The 13128-nt window shown below is 31.5% G+C and overlaps 3 protein-coding genes across 3 annotated transcripts; 2 read left to right on the top strand and 1 right to left on the bottom strand.

The window, feature by feature from the left end:
• Positions 1-882: 882 nt before the first annotated feature.
• On the top strand, positions 883-2219 carry LOC125870354 (photosystem I reaction center subunit IV B, chloroplastic-like). Its single transcript, XM_049550768.1, has 3 exons — positions 883-1364; positions 1819-1884; positions 1990-2219. The coding sequence occupies exons 1-3, from the start codon at positions 1098-1100 to the stop codon at positions 2092-2094; spliced, it is 438 nt and encodes a 145-aa protein (XP_049406725.1). The 5' UTR covers positions 883-1097; the 3' UTR covers positions 2095-2219.
• An 853-nt stretch (positions 2220-3072) lies between these two features.
• Positions 3073-6694, bottom strand: LOC125870353 (protein LOW PSII ACCUMULATION 1, chloroplastic). The gene is made up of 4 exons (XM_049550767.1): positions 6318-6694; positions 3766-4338; positions 3574-3624; positions 3073-3328 (listed from the first exon to the last, which is right to left on the bottom strand). Exons 1-4 carry the CDS (start codon positions 6518-6520, stop codon positions 3187-3189), a joined length of 969 nt encoding a protein of 322 aa, XP_049406724.1. The 5' UTR covers positions 6521-6694; the 3' UTR covers positions 3073-3186.
• Positions 6695-7721: 1027 nt separating this feature from the next.
• On the top strand, positions 7722-9109 carry LOC125871040 (glutathione transferase GST 23-like). The gene is made up of 2 exons (XM_049551624.1): positions 7722-8106; positions 8561-9109. The coding sequence occupies exons 1-2, from the start codon at positions 7795-7797 to the stop codon at positions 8909-8911; spliced, it is 663 nt and encodes a 220-aa protein (XP_049407581.1). The 5' UTR covers positions 7722-7794; the 3' UTR covers positions 8912-9109.
• The last annotated feature ends 4019 nt before the right edge of the window (positions 9110-13128 follow it).

Below are 13128 nucleotides of genomic sequence, written 5' to 3'. Positions count from 1 at the left end.
TAAGAATAAAACAGAAAAAACAATACATTATTTTTTCTTAATATGTTAAAGTGACAAGTAAAAGTAAAATCTATCAGATTTTGAGATTCAAATAAGTCTATTTTTGACCATAAATTTTTCATATGTAAACTCACATTAGACTCAACCACTCATCATCAGAATAATATATATATCCATCACATAATCATGTATCTTATCGATGTTAAGCCACATAGGATTTTAAAATGCCACAGTGAAAAATGTCTAAGAGGTATATGTGATGAGTTTCTTATCAATATAATTGTAAATAACCCTATAGTATAACGAAGAACAAACTTAACTGTCCTGAAGCTCTTGTTCACATGTTGGTCATTCTAGAATAAACTTTTATTTTGGAGGAAGCATCTCTTCACAGTATTCTATTCTGTAATTCAATCATACAAGTGAACATCCTTTTCAGACGATCTAAAAGGAAAAAATGGAATATATATACATTAATTGAGGAAAAATAGATGTGTTAATATGAGCTAACAATATCATAAAAAGAATCATCAATATCTATTCATTTTTAATATCATAAAAGTCAAAATAGCTCAATTTCACATTAAAATACTTTTTTTTTATAAACCTTGGTGCTTAAACCAGCTTACGGACACCTCAATTAATTTCAAGGGATACCTCATAGATACCAAATAACTCTGGTCATCAAGGAAGAGAAAAAGAAATCACCTAGTATTTGTTTCGATGAAATTGAACCTCAAACCTCATGATTATCAGTCAACTACGTATACATTAATCACTAAGTCACACCCTTAAAAACACAATAAAAAATTAATAATACATTATGAATAACAAAAAAGAAGAAAAATATGTGAGACGAAATAAAAGTGGTAACATTATCCATAAGAATTGGATATGGTACCATGTGGCAGCGTGTCAGTGGATGGAGCAATGTCGTGTGGTAGCTAGGTTGATCTTTTGTTCAGGAAAAAGATATCACATTAACTCAAAGCCTCTCAAATCCTACTTCTGCTTTTGCTCCTTACATTAATTTTCATCATTCTTCATATCTCTGCAACAGAAGAACAAGTTCAGACAAAGAAACACATAAAAGAACCATGGCAAGTAGCAGCATGGCTTTTGCTGCATCTGGTTTTATGGTGGCAACCCCTAATGTCACCTCTAACTCTGCTCCAAAGAGCTCTATGTTATCCTTCTCCTCCAAGAACAACACCACCAACATCCCCAGGCTCGTTGTCCGGGCCGCGGAAGAAGCCGCAGAAGCTGCCCCACCAGCTGCTACCGCTACCGCCACCGCTGAAGGCGAAGCTCCTCCTGCCAAAGCTGCCAAGCCACCTCCAATTGGACCCAAGAGAGGAGCCAAAGTAAGTTGTTCAATAAAAGAAATAAGACCAACTTATCTCTTATATAGTATGTATTCACACTGATGATTCAAGATTTAAAACCAGTAGATAAAATATATAGACACATATATATAGATGCTACTTCAAGATTTATGATTGGATTCTAACATACAAGTTGTTATCACAAAAACTCAATACACTTTTGAAATTATGGGTTCAAAATATAATTCCGGTTGAGATTTTGGTAATTTTTCTTATATATATTATGCTTCATGGAGAAAATGTTGGATTTTTACTTGATTATATACTGCATCAGTTTCTTTCTCTGTGGGTGTATAGATATCATTAATTTTTGTCCAAGTATAATAGTTTAAGTCTGTTATAGTAGGCATTTGTACATCCACAGTCTCTTATGGTGGTGTCCTCAGCTCAGGCTGTTCATTACCAATTGATTCTTAAAATGTTCTGAATACAGGTGAGAATTTTAAGGAAGGAGTCTTACTGGTACAAGGGTACCGGCTCAGTTGTAGCAGTTGATCAGGTAAGGGAATTGATTGGAATCCATGTTCTTTGTGACTTGTGAGAGAGGAAATTAATTACAAACAGATGTTAACTTTTGATGTTATTGTTAATGGTGATGGTGCAGGATCCAAAAACACGCTACCCAGTTGTAGTGAGGTTCAACAAAGTGAACTATGCTAATGTATCCACCAACAACTACGCATTGGACGAAGTTGAAGAAGTGAAATGAAGGAGTGGAAGTAATTAGTTCAAGGTTTTCCATATTTGTAATATGTCCAGCCCTGTGCTTTCCATGTTTAATCTCTAGTTATATACTGGCTTTGAATGTGAATGTGTATCATAATTTCCTGGCAACTTTCTCCCTCCATTTCTTATTTAGCTTGTTGCCATTACTCGATCCAATTCCTACTATCTTGCAAACATCATGTTGGAGAGGTTTGTGTATGTATGACGGGTCTACACCTTAAGGTAGACTATCTAGTTAAGGACATAAAGGATGATCAGACCCCCAAAATTCTAACATATTTTTGCAGTGCTTTTTGGTACCAAGTGTGAATCATATGCTACCTTGTATAGATAACAATTATATCGCAAAAACAGCACAAATTAAATCATGGATCAGAACTCGAAGAGAGGAAAGAGTCTTTACCTCAATGCAATAACAGGGCACCGGATCCATTCACTATTTCTGTTCTCTCCCCCTCATTTGGCTTACACTTTAGTTGATCTCTCTTGTTTCCATTCCCTTGTGAGATGATAGAGATCAAAATAGCAAGTACCCTGAAGTCTGAACTATGGCAAGACATTTTCATGTTTTGAAAGCAAAGAAATATAGGTTTTCAATCAGGGAAAAGACACTATGTATCAAAATGTTGATTATAGACGACAGTAATAATTTATGGAAATATGAAAATTTTGAGGACTTCGATTTTACACGTTAATAGACAACTTCTCTATCAAATGAACTAATTATGGAAACTGTAGTAATTAATATCACATTCCTATTTTTTGATCATAGGCTTATTAAAACTTGATCCACGTAATGGGAGGGTACGTACATACTTGCGCAACATGCATACCCCATTACCCTGGCTCCCATCCCCGGCTTCCACTCTCGGAAACACCCTGGCCTGGACACACGTGAAGTTAACCTCACCAACAAAGAAAAAAGAGAGGGAGGAATGGAGTAAACGAAGCAAAAGAAAACTTGGTGAATGCTGCAATTATGTATTGAAGAGGAAAAAAGAAGTATATTGTCAACATAATATAATATAGTACTTCAAAGAATAAAAAAGAGAAAGAAAATATCTGATCTCAATTCTTAAAGCACTCTTCCATCCATGCCATCAAGAAGACCAGACCAAATGCCCTTTACTGGTGGCAATTGCAATACAAAAGCATTCCAAGAAGGACAACCAACACCACTGCCACGCACACGACCATCCAGGCGTAGAGATAAATACCTGCACATGATTAAAATGACCAAATATCATTCATTTGCTTAAAGTTAGTAACTCTTTTATAACAATGCCTACTAGCATTTCAAGATTTGTTTAAAGATTCACGTAAAACCATGATGAAGGTCCATTTTTCTGAACTCAATAATGCTTACATTGCAGTCCTATTTGACACGTACCATGAAGAATTCAATCAACCGATCTTTCTCTTAGAAAACCTATATATACTACTATAGTTTCAGAATACTTACACTGGAGATTCAGGAGAGACACCGGCAAGTTTCTTCTGTTCATCTATCCACCTATCACGAGTGAACCAAATATGAGAATCTTTATTTTTACTTCTCGATGTCAATGTAATTATTGTTAATGTTAGCAGCACAAGTGAGAGAAGTAATAGTTTCAAACTACACAAAGTTTCATGTTGTTGGTAGCTCACTCACTTAGTCCACTCAGTGGCATAAATAGGAGCAAGCTGCCATAGCCTTTTTCTTCTGGAAATTTTCTCCACTAGTTCTTCATTCTCTTCAAATTCAAAGCTAGGAGAAATTCCATCTGTTGCAAAAGGGACCACAAGCACTCCTCTTTCTAGAAGGCCCTCAGTAAATGGTGCACTGAGTTTGAAACATTCTGAAATGAAAGCCGAAGGGCCAGCAAGGATGACCAAACGAGCAATCCCTCTGAAAGCACTAACAGGGACAACTTTCTTCTCATCCACACGGAGCTTAAGATTTGAGAGATTTTCCTCTCTTGCTAATTTTGCTACCTGAGCATTTTTCGCTTTATTCTCTCTATAATACAGAAAAGCAAATATGGAGACTGCGCCAAGATCTATGCCAAGACCTTTTAGGATCTCAGGAACTTCAGCACCTCTTGATGAATTGGCCAATGCAGCAATTAGTCGTGTAGAGGCAATAAGTCCTCCAAGACCAGCGCTTGCAATAAAAGCAACATAGAAGAACATCCGAACAGACCGAAACGGAGAAAGAACTTCACTTCTTATCTTGGCTGTAGAACTAAATAACAAATAAAAATGAAGATCAAAAGGTTGTTTTACTTTAAGGAAATGGAAGCAAAATATTTTGATAAAAGCTATCCAATCAGATGAGTACTGAAACTGGGGTACATATACAGAAAACATATCCACGCAAAAAATTAAGTTGAATTTTGCACATTCTTAACAGCTGTCAGAAACTCGAAAAAGTGGAGTAGACTTGTTATGGCTAAATGTGAAATACAAGGACCTTAATGCACACAAAATTACATCTGGAAATAACGACTATAACACAAAATTGAGCTGCAATATCAATGCTCTTGTGGAGCAGCAAGTTCTTCGCTGTTGATCCATCAATAAAACAAGGCTTATTATAACCTTTAACAAGTAAACTTTTCCAAACCCGTTCTGCTACAGAGGTGAACATGTATTTGTACAAACTTTCTCCAAAGTAATTCCATTACCAATCATTCAGTGTGACATGAACAGGGAAACTTATGAGCAGACGATGAACCCCCATTAAAAGGAAAGTATATGTGGTCAATACACATATGCTAATCTTCCCCCCTTTTTGATAAGCAAAGTAGCTTTATTAAAAGGTCCGAGGAGGATATACACCCGTAGCCCATAGGTTTGTACTCGATAAACTAATGGTTTAATCTCCCTCGTCTTATCCTCCCCAACCAAAAGTAGTCTTAGTAATTCCCATGATCGTTTCATATATTACACTTTGGTTTGTTAATAGCTTTTTTCTGTTTTAACCAAATGGACACAAGAAAGTCAATAATATTGTAAATACACAAATAAACAAAACAGCAAACCATCTCAACCTAGAAGTGAGGAATCAATAAAACAAGTCAGTACTCGTGTATAATTTGATGCTTCATCAAGCTATAGCAATTATACACGTCATGTAATTTGGCCTACTCAACTTATAATACATAAATTCATAATCTGCATTCAATATGGACCAAAATATACCTGTCCTCAGAACTTAAGGGACCATATAAGTTAAAAGTTTTAATTGCATGTATTTTCTTGTCTAAATAGATCTCCATATGATTTATTTTGGATAGATTTAGATTTTAGCCTACAAGCCAAATTATTATGAGGTTAGATTGATGCATATTGAAGGGAATATTCTATCTACTGAGAATTCTGAAATTGCAAGATACTCATCCCCTCTAATGAATGACTAGATTCATACCAAATTTCTCTTGAAAATCTAGCAAATGATGAGCAATGAGTGGAGGCGTGTACTATATGTATGACCCATTCACCAGTGATATGATACACACATCAGAAGCAGTAGGTTACTAACTGATGAGTATTAGTACTAAAACTTTCCTTTCAAGAAAGGAGACAAGCTCTTTAATCTATGTCATATCCTTCCTTGTGGATTCACTGTTACTAAAGGAGTATGCTGTAGCGTATTTAGAATAGGTTGTATGGGTTAAGCTAAGTCCACGCCTTCCAGCTCGAACCATAAACACATAAATACATAATATGTGTCTGTGGAGAGAAAATATGTATAGAGAGTTAGTTATGTATCTCAAAACACATCCTCCCAATTCAGAACACACACGCTAACAGAGTAATAACCTATCTGATTTTGCAATAACTTTACATACCGCTAGATTAATATAGCTCGTTCAACCACCCTTCTTTGGAAATAGGAGTTACTTATCAATGTTAACATCCAAATGACAATGATCGCTACCTTAAAAGCACATTTCTGACATGTCCCTCCTTGGTGGTTAACAAACAAGATTAACAGGATTTTCAATAAAACAAAGGGTAAGTCTCTCCATTCATATTAATCTTCTCTTAGAAAGCTTCATAACATACGGAATAGTGAAATTGGACGGAATAACACAAAATTAAAGCTTAAGTTTCCTTTTATTAGGGCATACTTTTAGCAATTTCTCACATTAAAATTCTTCCCTATTATAACAAAATCAAATCAACCAACATAAGCATATACAGGAGCTGAAATGATACCTTATATCAGAAGAAGAAGGACTCGAATTGTCACAAACTACAGAGAGCGATTTCGGTTTGCGTCTGGAACTGATGATGTCAGTGAAACCGGAGTAATATTTCCCACCATATTTCAATTGGCGGGAAAATGCGGACCGTTTAGTGGTAAGATGGAAGTTGGGAGAATTGATGGTAATATATGAGAACTGCGCCGCCGTAGCCATGGCTGAGCAACGTTATTCCGGTAGAAATGCAGTGGTTTGTGAAGGTATAAACATGGCTGCTACCACCGTGAGTTGGGGAAGGGAGGGATATTAGTTTTGGATGATCCAAACACAGCCACGACGATTTTGGCTTCCTTAATAATATTGGCTTTTAAAATAAAATGAATTTTCAAAATTCTAAATTGAACTATGAATTGAGATAATACTTATGCTGAATTTTCATTTATTTTTTTTCATCAATTTCATATCCAATATTTATTCATCAAGTTAATCTTTTGAGCAAATAATAAATCATTTCATTAAGTATAAATAAATATGTATAAATATTATTAATATTACAAATTTTTAGTGGTGTTGATTAAAATAATTTGAAAATTTTAGCTATTTATAATCGTCATTTATAGTATTTTTGTACGCAATTTTCAAATGTATAAAAGATCGAAAAATAAGATAAATAAATTAAAACATATCTGGGATTGTTACATGTGTTAGTTATGTGTTGCCGCTTTTTGTCACAGTGAAATTATTTTCACAAGCAATTTTTTATTTTAAAGAAAGACGGTGTAATACATAAACCATCACAAATTATTTGAGGTGTGTTTCACACACTTATGAATAATAATTTAGATGTGTTTCTCGAACTCTAAATAGTTTAAGTGTGAAACTAAAAAAACGGATAGTCTAAATGTTTTTGACACTTCACTCTTTTAAAAACTCCTTAAATTTATGAAAAAATCATTAATTAATTTTGATGATGTGTTTATATACCATCTAATAAGTGGCTAGATGCACACTAGTCTTGGACGACATATGTGCTTCTAACCATTGAGTAATTTGATTATTTTGATAGTAAATTACTATTAAAAAAGAACCTTTTAATAATTCCTATATTTAGAAATTAAGAATGTAATGTTAAATGTTAACTCGTGAGCTGTAATTAATGGAACGGGTATAATTTAAAAATAAAAAATTGAAGAGATGATTTACAGAATAAAAAAAAGCCAAAGATTGATGGACCTTTAATATATAACTGAATAAAATAAGAACATGATTTGGAATGGGATAAACACCAAGTAGCCATTAAAAGATCATTATTTAAGTTGAAATTTCTATCCTTGACTCCACTTGTCTCATTTTTTAAAGTAAAATTTCAATCATTCAAATTGGTACAACAATAGTTTAACTTAATAAACTCATTAATAATTGACATTTGATCAAAAACTTAAAGCCTTGAAATTTGCAAACAATCACAACTTATTAGGGAGAAAAAAAAAATGGAAGAACAAGTAAAATTGTTTGGAGCTTTTCCAAGCCCCTTTAGTTATAGGATCATTTGGGCTTTGAAACACAAGAATATTAGTTATGAATATATAGAAGAAGATCTTTCTAACAAAAGCCAACATCTTTTGACATATAACCCTATTTATAAGATGATCCCTATTCTCTTACATGGTGGAAAACCAATAGTTGAATCCACAATCATTCTTGAATACATAGAAGAAACATGGCCCCAAAATCCTTTGTTCCCCAAGGATCCTTATGAAAAGGCTAAGGCTAGATTCTGGATCAAGTTCGGAGAAGATAAGGTAATAATTATTTATTCGTCTTTAGCTTTGTCACGTTAGTACGTTTACTTTAGGTCTAGTGGTTGTCAAGATTCATGTAACATGTCGTAGAGATCATTTATATGTTAGTAGAAAATATAGAGAACTTATCGTGAGGGAGAAATTAAGTTTGTCTAATATAGGACAAGCAAGAGCTTGATAGACATTGAGGATTTGTATCAATTTGGTTGGTATTGGGATTTGAAATGTTGTTGTTGACAAGTGTTGAATCATATAAATAGATCTATAACATACCCTCATGTGTAGGCCTAATCATTCTCTTGACCTAAAGACATAAAATTTTTCGTTGATGGATGCATAAGATTCAAACTTATATATATCGTATACTATATTGAATTGCGTGAATTGTCTCATTAAAAAATATAAGTTTATGGATAGTAGAAAGTAGTACTAACATTTTTTTGTGTTAATGTAGAACTCAGAATTTTATCAAATATTTCACAAGATTGGAGAAGAGCAAGTTAAGGCAACTGAAAATGCCAAAAAAATCCTTAAAACTATAGAGGAACAAGGTCTTGGAGATAAAAAGTTTTTTAGTGGGGATACAATTGGTTTAATTGACATAGCGTTTGGCTGGCTTGCTTTCTGGCTAGAAGTCATACAAGAAGCTGCTGGAGTAAAGGTCTATGAACCAAACAATTTTCCTCATTTACAATCTTGGATTAACAATTTCAAACAAGTAGCTATCATCAAAGAAAATATCCCAAATCGAGATGCAATGCTAGATTATTTCAAACATCGTAGAGAAATAATTGTTGCGATATGATCACTTCAATGTTGAGGATGTGTTTATATTGAATAAAATGTAGTTTGGGAATGTGGCGTTACAAAAAGGATGAATACATGAGATCAACAAAGAAGAATTAAGAAAGAGACACGTTGATTATATCTTACATAATCAACTTCATGTACAATATTATTATTTAAATATAAATTTACTCTTACTTTAGTATCATTCATTATATTTTGAATGAACACAAACAAGATATAATTTATTACTCAAGCTCATGTCTATGAAGAACAAATTCTTTCGAATATATTTCCTTGAATCAAGGTGTGCGAATATGTTTTTTTTGGATATCTGAATGCTTTTAATTTTGCAGATACTTCCTACGACTTGAATAAAAAAATCGATATATGAGTCCTGACAAGTGACAAACAACAACTAAAAAATATATATAATGGTTAAACGGTCATTTGATACCAGACGTTAGAGGTTAAGTGTCTGCTTTAGGCACCAAAATTTTAAGACCTCAAAAAATTTTGATAGTGAAATTTATGATTTTAATTTCACTTAAAACAATATTTCATAAACATTATAAAAGATTAAAGAAAAAAGAACTACTTACTTTTTATCAATAATATTTTAGAACTTTGAATTAAACAACTCAAATCTTCATATTAATAAATAAGGTTTTTACATCAACATCCAACATGATGTATTGCAAACAAATGCCTAACTTCTTAATAACTAGAACTAATCCTTACTCTTATAAACAATAATATTATTATGTGAATGTATACGCTTAATATCTTTTAAGAATATGCCCTAAAACAAATAGTGTATAAGAACTAAAAAAAAGAATTCAAAACATTGTGACCGTCCGTCTGTATCTGTAATTATAACTATGAATTTGAACCGTTGATATGAATGCTTAAAAGTTGGGATTCGAGTGTTTTAATTTCCACCAATCACAAAATATTATTTTTTATGACATTCTCCTTATCGTGACCGTCCATTTGTATGTGTAATTATAACTATGAATTTGAACCATTGATATGAATGTTTAAAGGTTGGGATCCGAGTGTTTTAATTTCCACCAATCACAAAACGGCATTCTCCTTATAAATAGACAGATGATGTACTCATTGATACGCACGCCTTCTTCAAATCATGTATCAATATGATTAAGAAAATATATATTAATGTTTTGATTGAAATTTATATCATTTGACTCTTTAAAAGATATAATATTAAAAAGAGCGAAAAAGATTAAAAAAGTGACAAATTAAATAAATAGAAATATGATATGATCTCGTTACAAATTTAGCTAAGATATAATAGAATAATGGAAGGAATTTTCATGTGTTTATGCATACAAATTTAAATATTTTCTCAAATTAGTTCCAAAACTTTGAATATCACCAATTTCATAATTAATTAAGTTTATAGCTTAGATTTTTTTAAAAATCTAATTGTCAATTACAAACTTTTCTAATTTTTGAATGTGAATATTTTAACATTAAAAAAATATTTGTTAATATAGCGTATATCATATAAAAAACACTATCACTTTATGTATAGATACAAAGTAAAAGGAAAAAAATTAGATCTAACTTTATAAATTTTTATGTTATGAAATATTTATCATCTACTAATTTATAATGTGTAAAAGTTAAAAATATGTTGATGAAGATCCATGTCATGAAATTTAACCTCAATTTGTCCAGCAAGAAAATTTCTTAGCCAAAAGTAATGCATCTCTTCTCTAATTGCTTTCAGAATCTTCTTGCCCACTTCTTCTTAACGTTTCTCAAAATTATATTTTTGAAATTCTCACACTATTTCAAGGTTTCAACATTTATATGAATTGGAATAATTTAACTAATCCAAACTATAGAAGAAAAATCTTGGACATCCTTAGTGTAATTTGTAAAAATACACATTTTTCTATGAAACAAATTTCTATTATATTTATGAAAAATTAGATCATTTCAATGATGAAACTTTTAAAATAAATAAAATTATGATAATTCACAAGGAAATTACAATTAGTTGGAAGACATATACTAACAAATAATCTTTCTTGAATTGTACTTCGAAAGAATCAGTGGCGAACTCGATTAATTTTAAAATCTTTTATTTATTTTCTTCACTTGTGTGTCTCGCAAGGTGAGGACTTAGTCATCCTTCAATCTTCGTTTCTTTGCTTCAAAAGAAATAAAAATCACATCTGTTTGATCAAGTATTCACGTTCATTCAATACATTTGTTGCACATAAAATTCATAATAAGTTCAAAATACTCAACAAAAAAAAAAACGATGCATAAAATATAAGACAATAACGTAATATTAATATACATTTTTAGCCGAATATCACATAAATTCATAATAAGTTTAAAACACTCAAAAAAAAAAAATGATGCATAAAATATCCGCCGATTTGCATAATATATTGTTTTAATGTAGAACTCATAATTTTATCAAATATTCCACTTGTCTCATTTTTTAAAGTAAAATTTCAATCATTCAAATTGGTACAACAATAGCTTAACTAAAACTCATTAATAATTGACATTTGATCAAAAACTTAAAGCCTTGAAATTTGCAAACCACCACAACTTATTTAGGGAGAAAAAAAATGGAAGAGCAAGTAAAATTGTTTGGAGCTTTTCCAAGTTCCTTTAGTTATAGGGTCATTTGGGCTTTGAAACACAAGAATATTAGTTATGAATACATAGAAGAAGATCTTTCTAACAAAAGCCAACATCTTTTGACATATAACCCTATCTATAAGATGATCCCAATTCTTGTACATAATGGAAAACCAATAGTTGAATCCACAATCATTCTTGAATACATAGAAGAAACATGGCCCCAAAATCCTTTGTTCCCCAAGGATCCTTATAAAAGGCTAAGGCTAGATTCTGGATCAAGTTTGGAGAAGATAAGGTAATTATTTCGTCTCTTCAACTTTGTCACGTTTACTTTAGGTCTAGAGATCGTTTATATGTCAGTACAAAATATTAAGAACCTTATTGTGATGAAGAAACTAAAATTTTGTAATAATAAGATAAGCAAAAGCTTGATAGACGGTGAAGATTTATATCAATTTGCTCGATATTGAGATGTAATTGTTGTTGACAAGTGTTGAATCATTTAAGGTACATCATCTAAAATTTTAATCATTAACGAATGACACTTTTAGTTTATATATATTATAGATCTACAACATAACCTCATGTGTAGGCCTAATCACGTTAGCACGTTTACTTTAAGTCCAGTGGTTGTCAAGATTCTTTTATAGTTTTTAGGGATTATTTGTACGTAGTAGAAAATATGAAAAACTTATCGTGATGGAGAAATTAAGTTTTTTTAACATTGGACCAGAAAGAGCTTGATAGATAGTGAGGATTCATACCAATTTACTCGGTATTGAGATGTAACATTGTTGGCAAGTATTGAATCGTATAACTAAGTCATCTAGAATTTTAGTCATTAACAACTGACACTTTTAATTTATAATATTATATATATATATATATATATTATAGGAGAAATTTTATTTGCCAGATGTATAACCAACACTATTTATGTGAGGCTATTTTATTTTTTGACAACTGGACAATTGCTTGTTTTAAGCATAAAATCAAAAAGGTAATAATAAAGTCCACATTTTCCGTAATTAAATTTCTTAGCTAAAAAAAAAGAAGACTAAAATTAGATTTCAATCAACCATTAAGAGAACGGTAATAATGGTATTAGTTTAATATGTCTTTTTTTTTTACTATTTAATATGTAATCGTCAATAGCTGCTATATAATGAACTCAATTCTAAATAATCATTGTTAATATCTCAAATTCTGGTCTCAACTATTTGGTATTGTACATTTTTTTATCATTAGCTAATCACATATTTTGCATACATTTTCAATATTCTTTTTCTTTTTCTTTTTCCTTTTTTTCCTTTTTAGCTAAGCATTTTAATTAGGGAAAAGAAAATATTGAATTGAATATTACCTTTTTTGTTTTATGCTTAAAAAAAAGTAAGTATCCATTAATCAAAAAATTAAATAACCTCACATAAGTAGTGATAGGTTTTTTGCCTCACAAAATAAAATTTCTCATATTACAAAACTACAACATACCCTCATCTGTAGGCCTAATCATTCTCTTGAGCCAAAGACAATTTTCCGTTGATGAATGTCATAAAATTCAAACTTGTAGTCATATGTATTATGTTGAATTGTGTGAGTTGTCTT

This window comes from Solanum stenotomum, chromosome 7 (assembly GCF_019186545.1).
Source record: "Solanum stenotomum isolate F172 chromosome 7, ASM1918654v1, whole genome shotgun sequence".
Classification (NCBI taxonomy): domain Eukaryota; kingdom Viridiplantae; phylum Streptophyta; class Magnoliopsida; order Solanales; family Solanaceae; genus Solanum; species Solanum stenotomum.
This window is presented reverse-complemented; position numbering and strand designations above follow the sequence as displayed.

Excerpts from the sequence above, each read along its gene's own strand:
- LOC125870354 (XM_049550768.1), top strand. The coding sequence starts at position 1,098 with ATGGCAAGTAGCAGCATGGCTTTTGCTGCATCTGGTTTTATGGTGGCA. Across the intron at positions 1,365-1,818 it reads GACCCAAGAGAGGAGCCAAA|GTGAGAATTTTAAGGAAGGA; the intron begins GTAAGTTGTTCA and ends TTCTGAATACAG. Across the intron at positions 1,885-1,989 it reads CAGTTGTAGCAGTTGATCAG|GATCCAAAAACACGCTACCC; the intron begins GTAAGGGAATTG and ends GTGATGGTGCAG.
- LOC125870353 (XM_049550767.1), bottom strand. The coding sequence starts at position 6,520 with ATGGCTACGGCGGCGCAGTTCTCATATATTACCATCAATTCTCCCAAC. Across the intron at positions 4,339-6,317 it reads CCTTCTTCTTCTGATATAAG|TTCTACAGCCAAGATAAGAA; the intron begins GTATCATTTCAG and ends TTTGTTATTTAG. Across the intron at positions 3,329-3,573 it reads GTCTCTCCTGAATCTCCAGT|GTATTTATCTCTACGCCTGG; the intron begins GTAAGTATTCTG and ends AATCATGTGCAG.
- LOC125871040 (XM_049551624.1), top strand. The coding sequence starts at position 7,795 with ATGGAAGAACAAGTAAAATTGTTTGGAGCTTTTCCAAGCCCCTTTAGT. Across the intron at positions 8,107-8,560 it reads TCAAGTTCGGAGAAGATAAG|AACTCAGAATTTTATCAAAT; the intron begins GTAATAATTATT and ends GTGTTAATGTAG.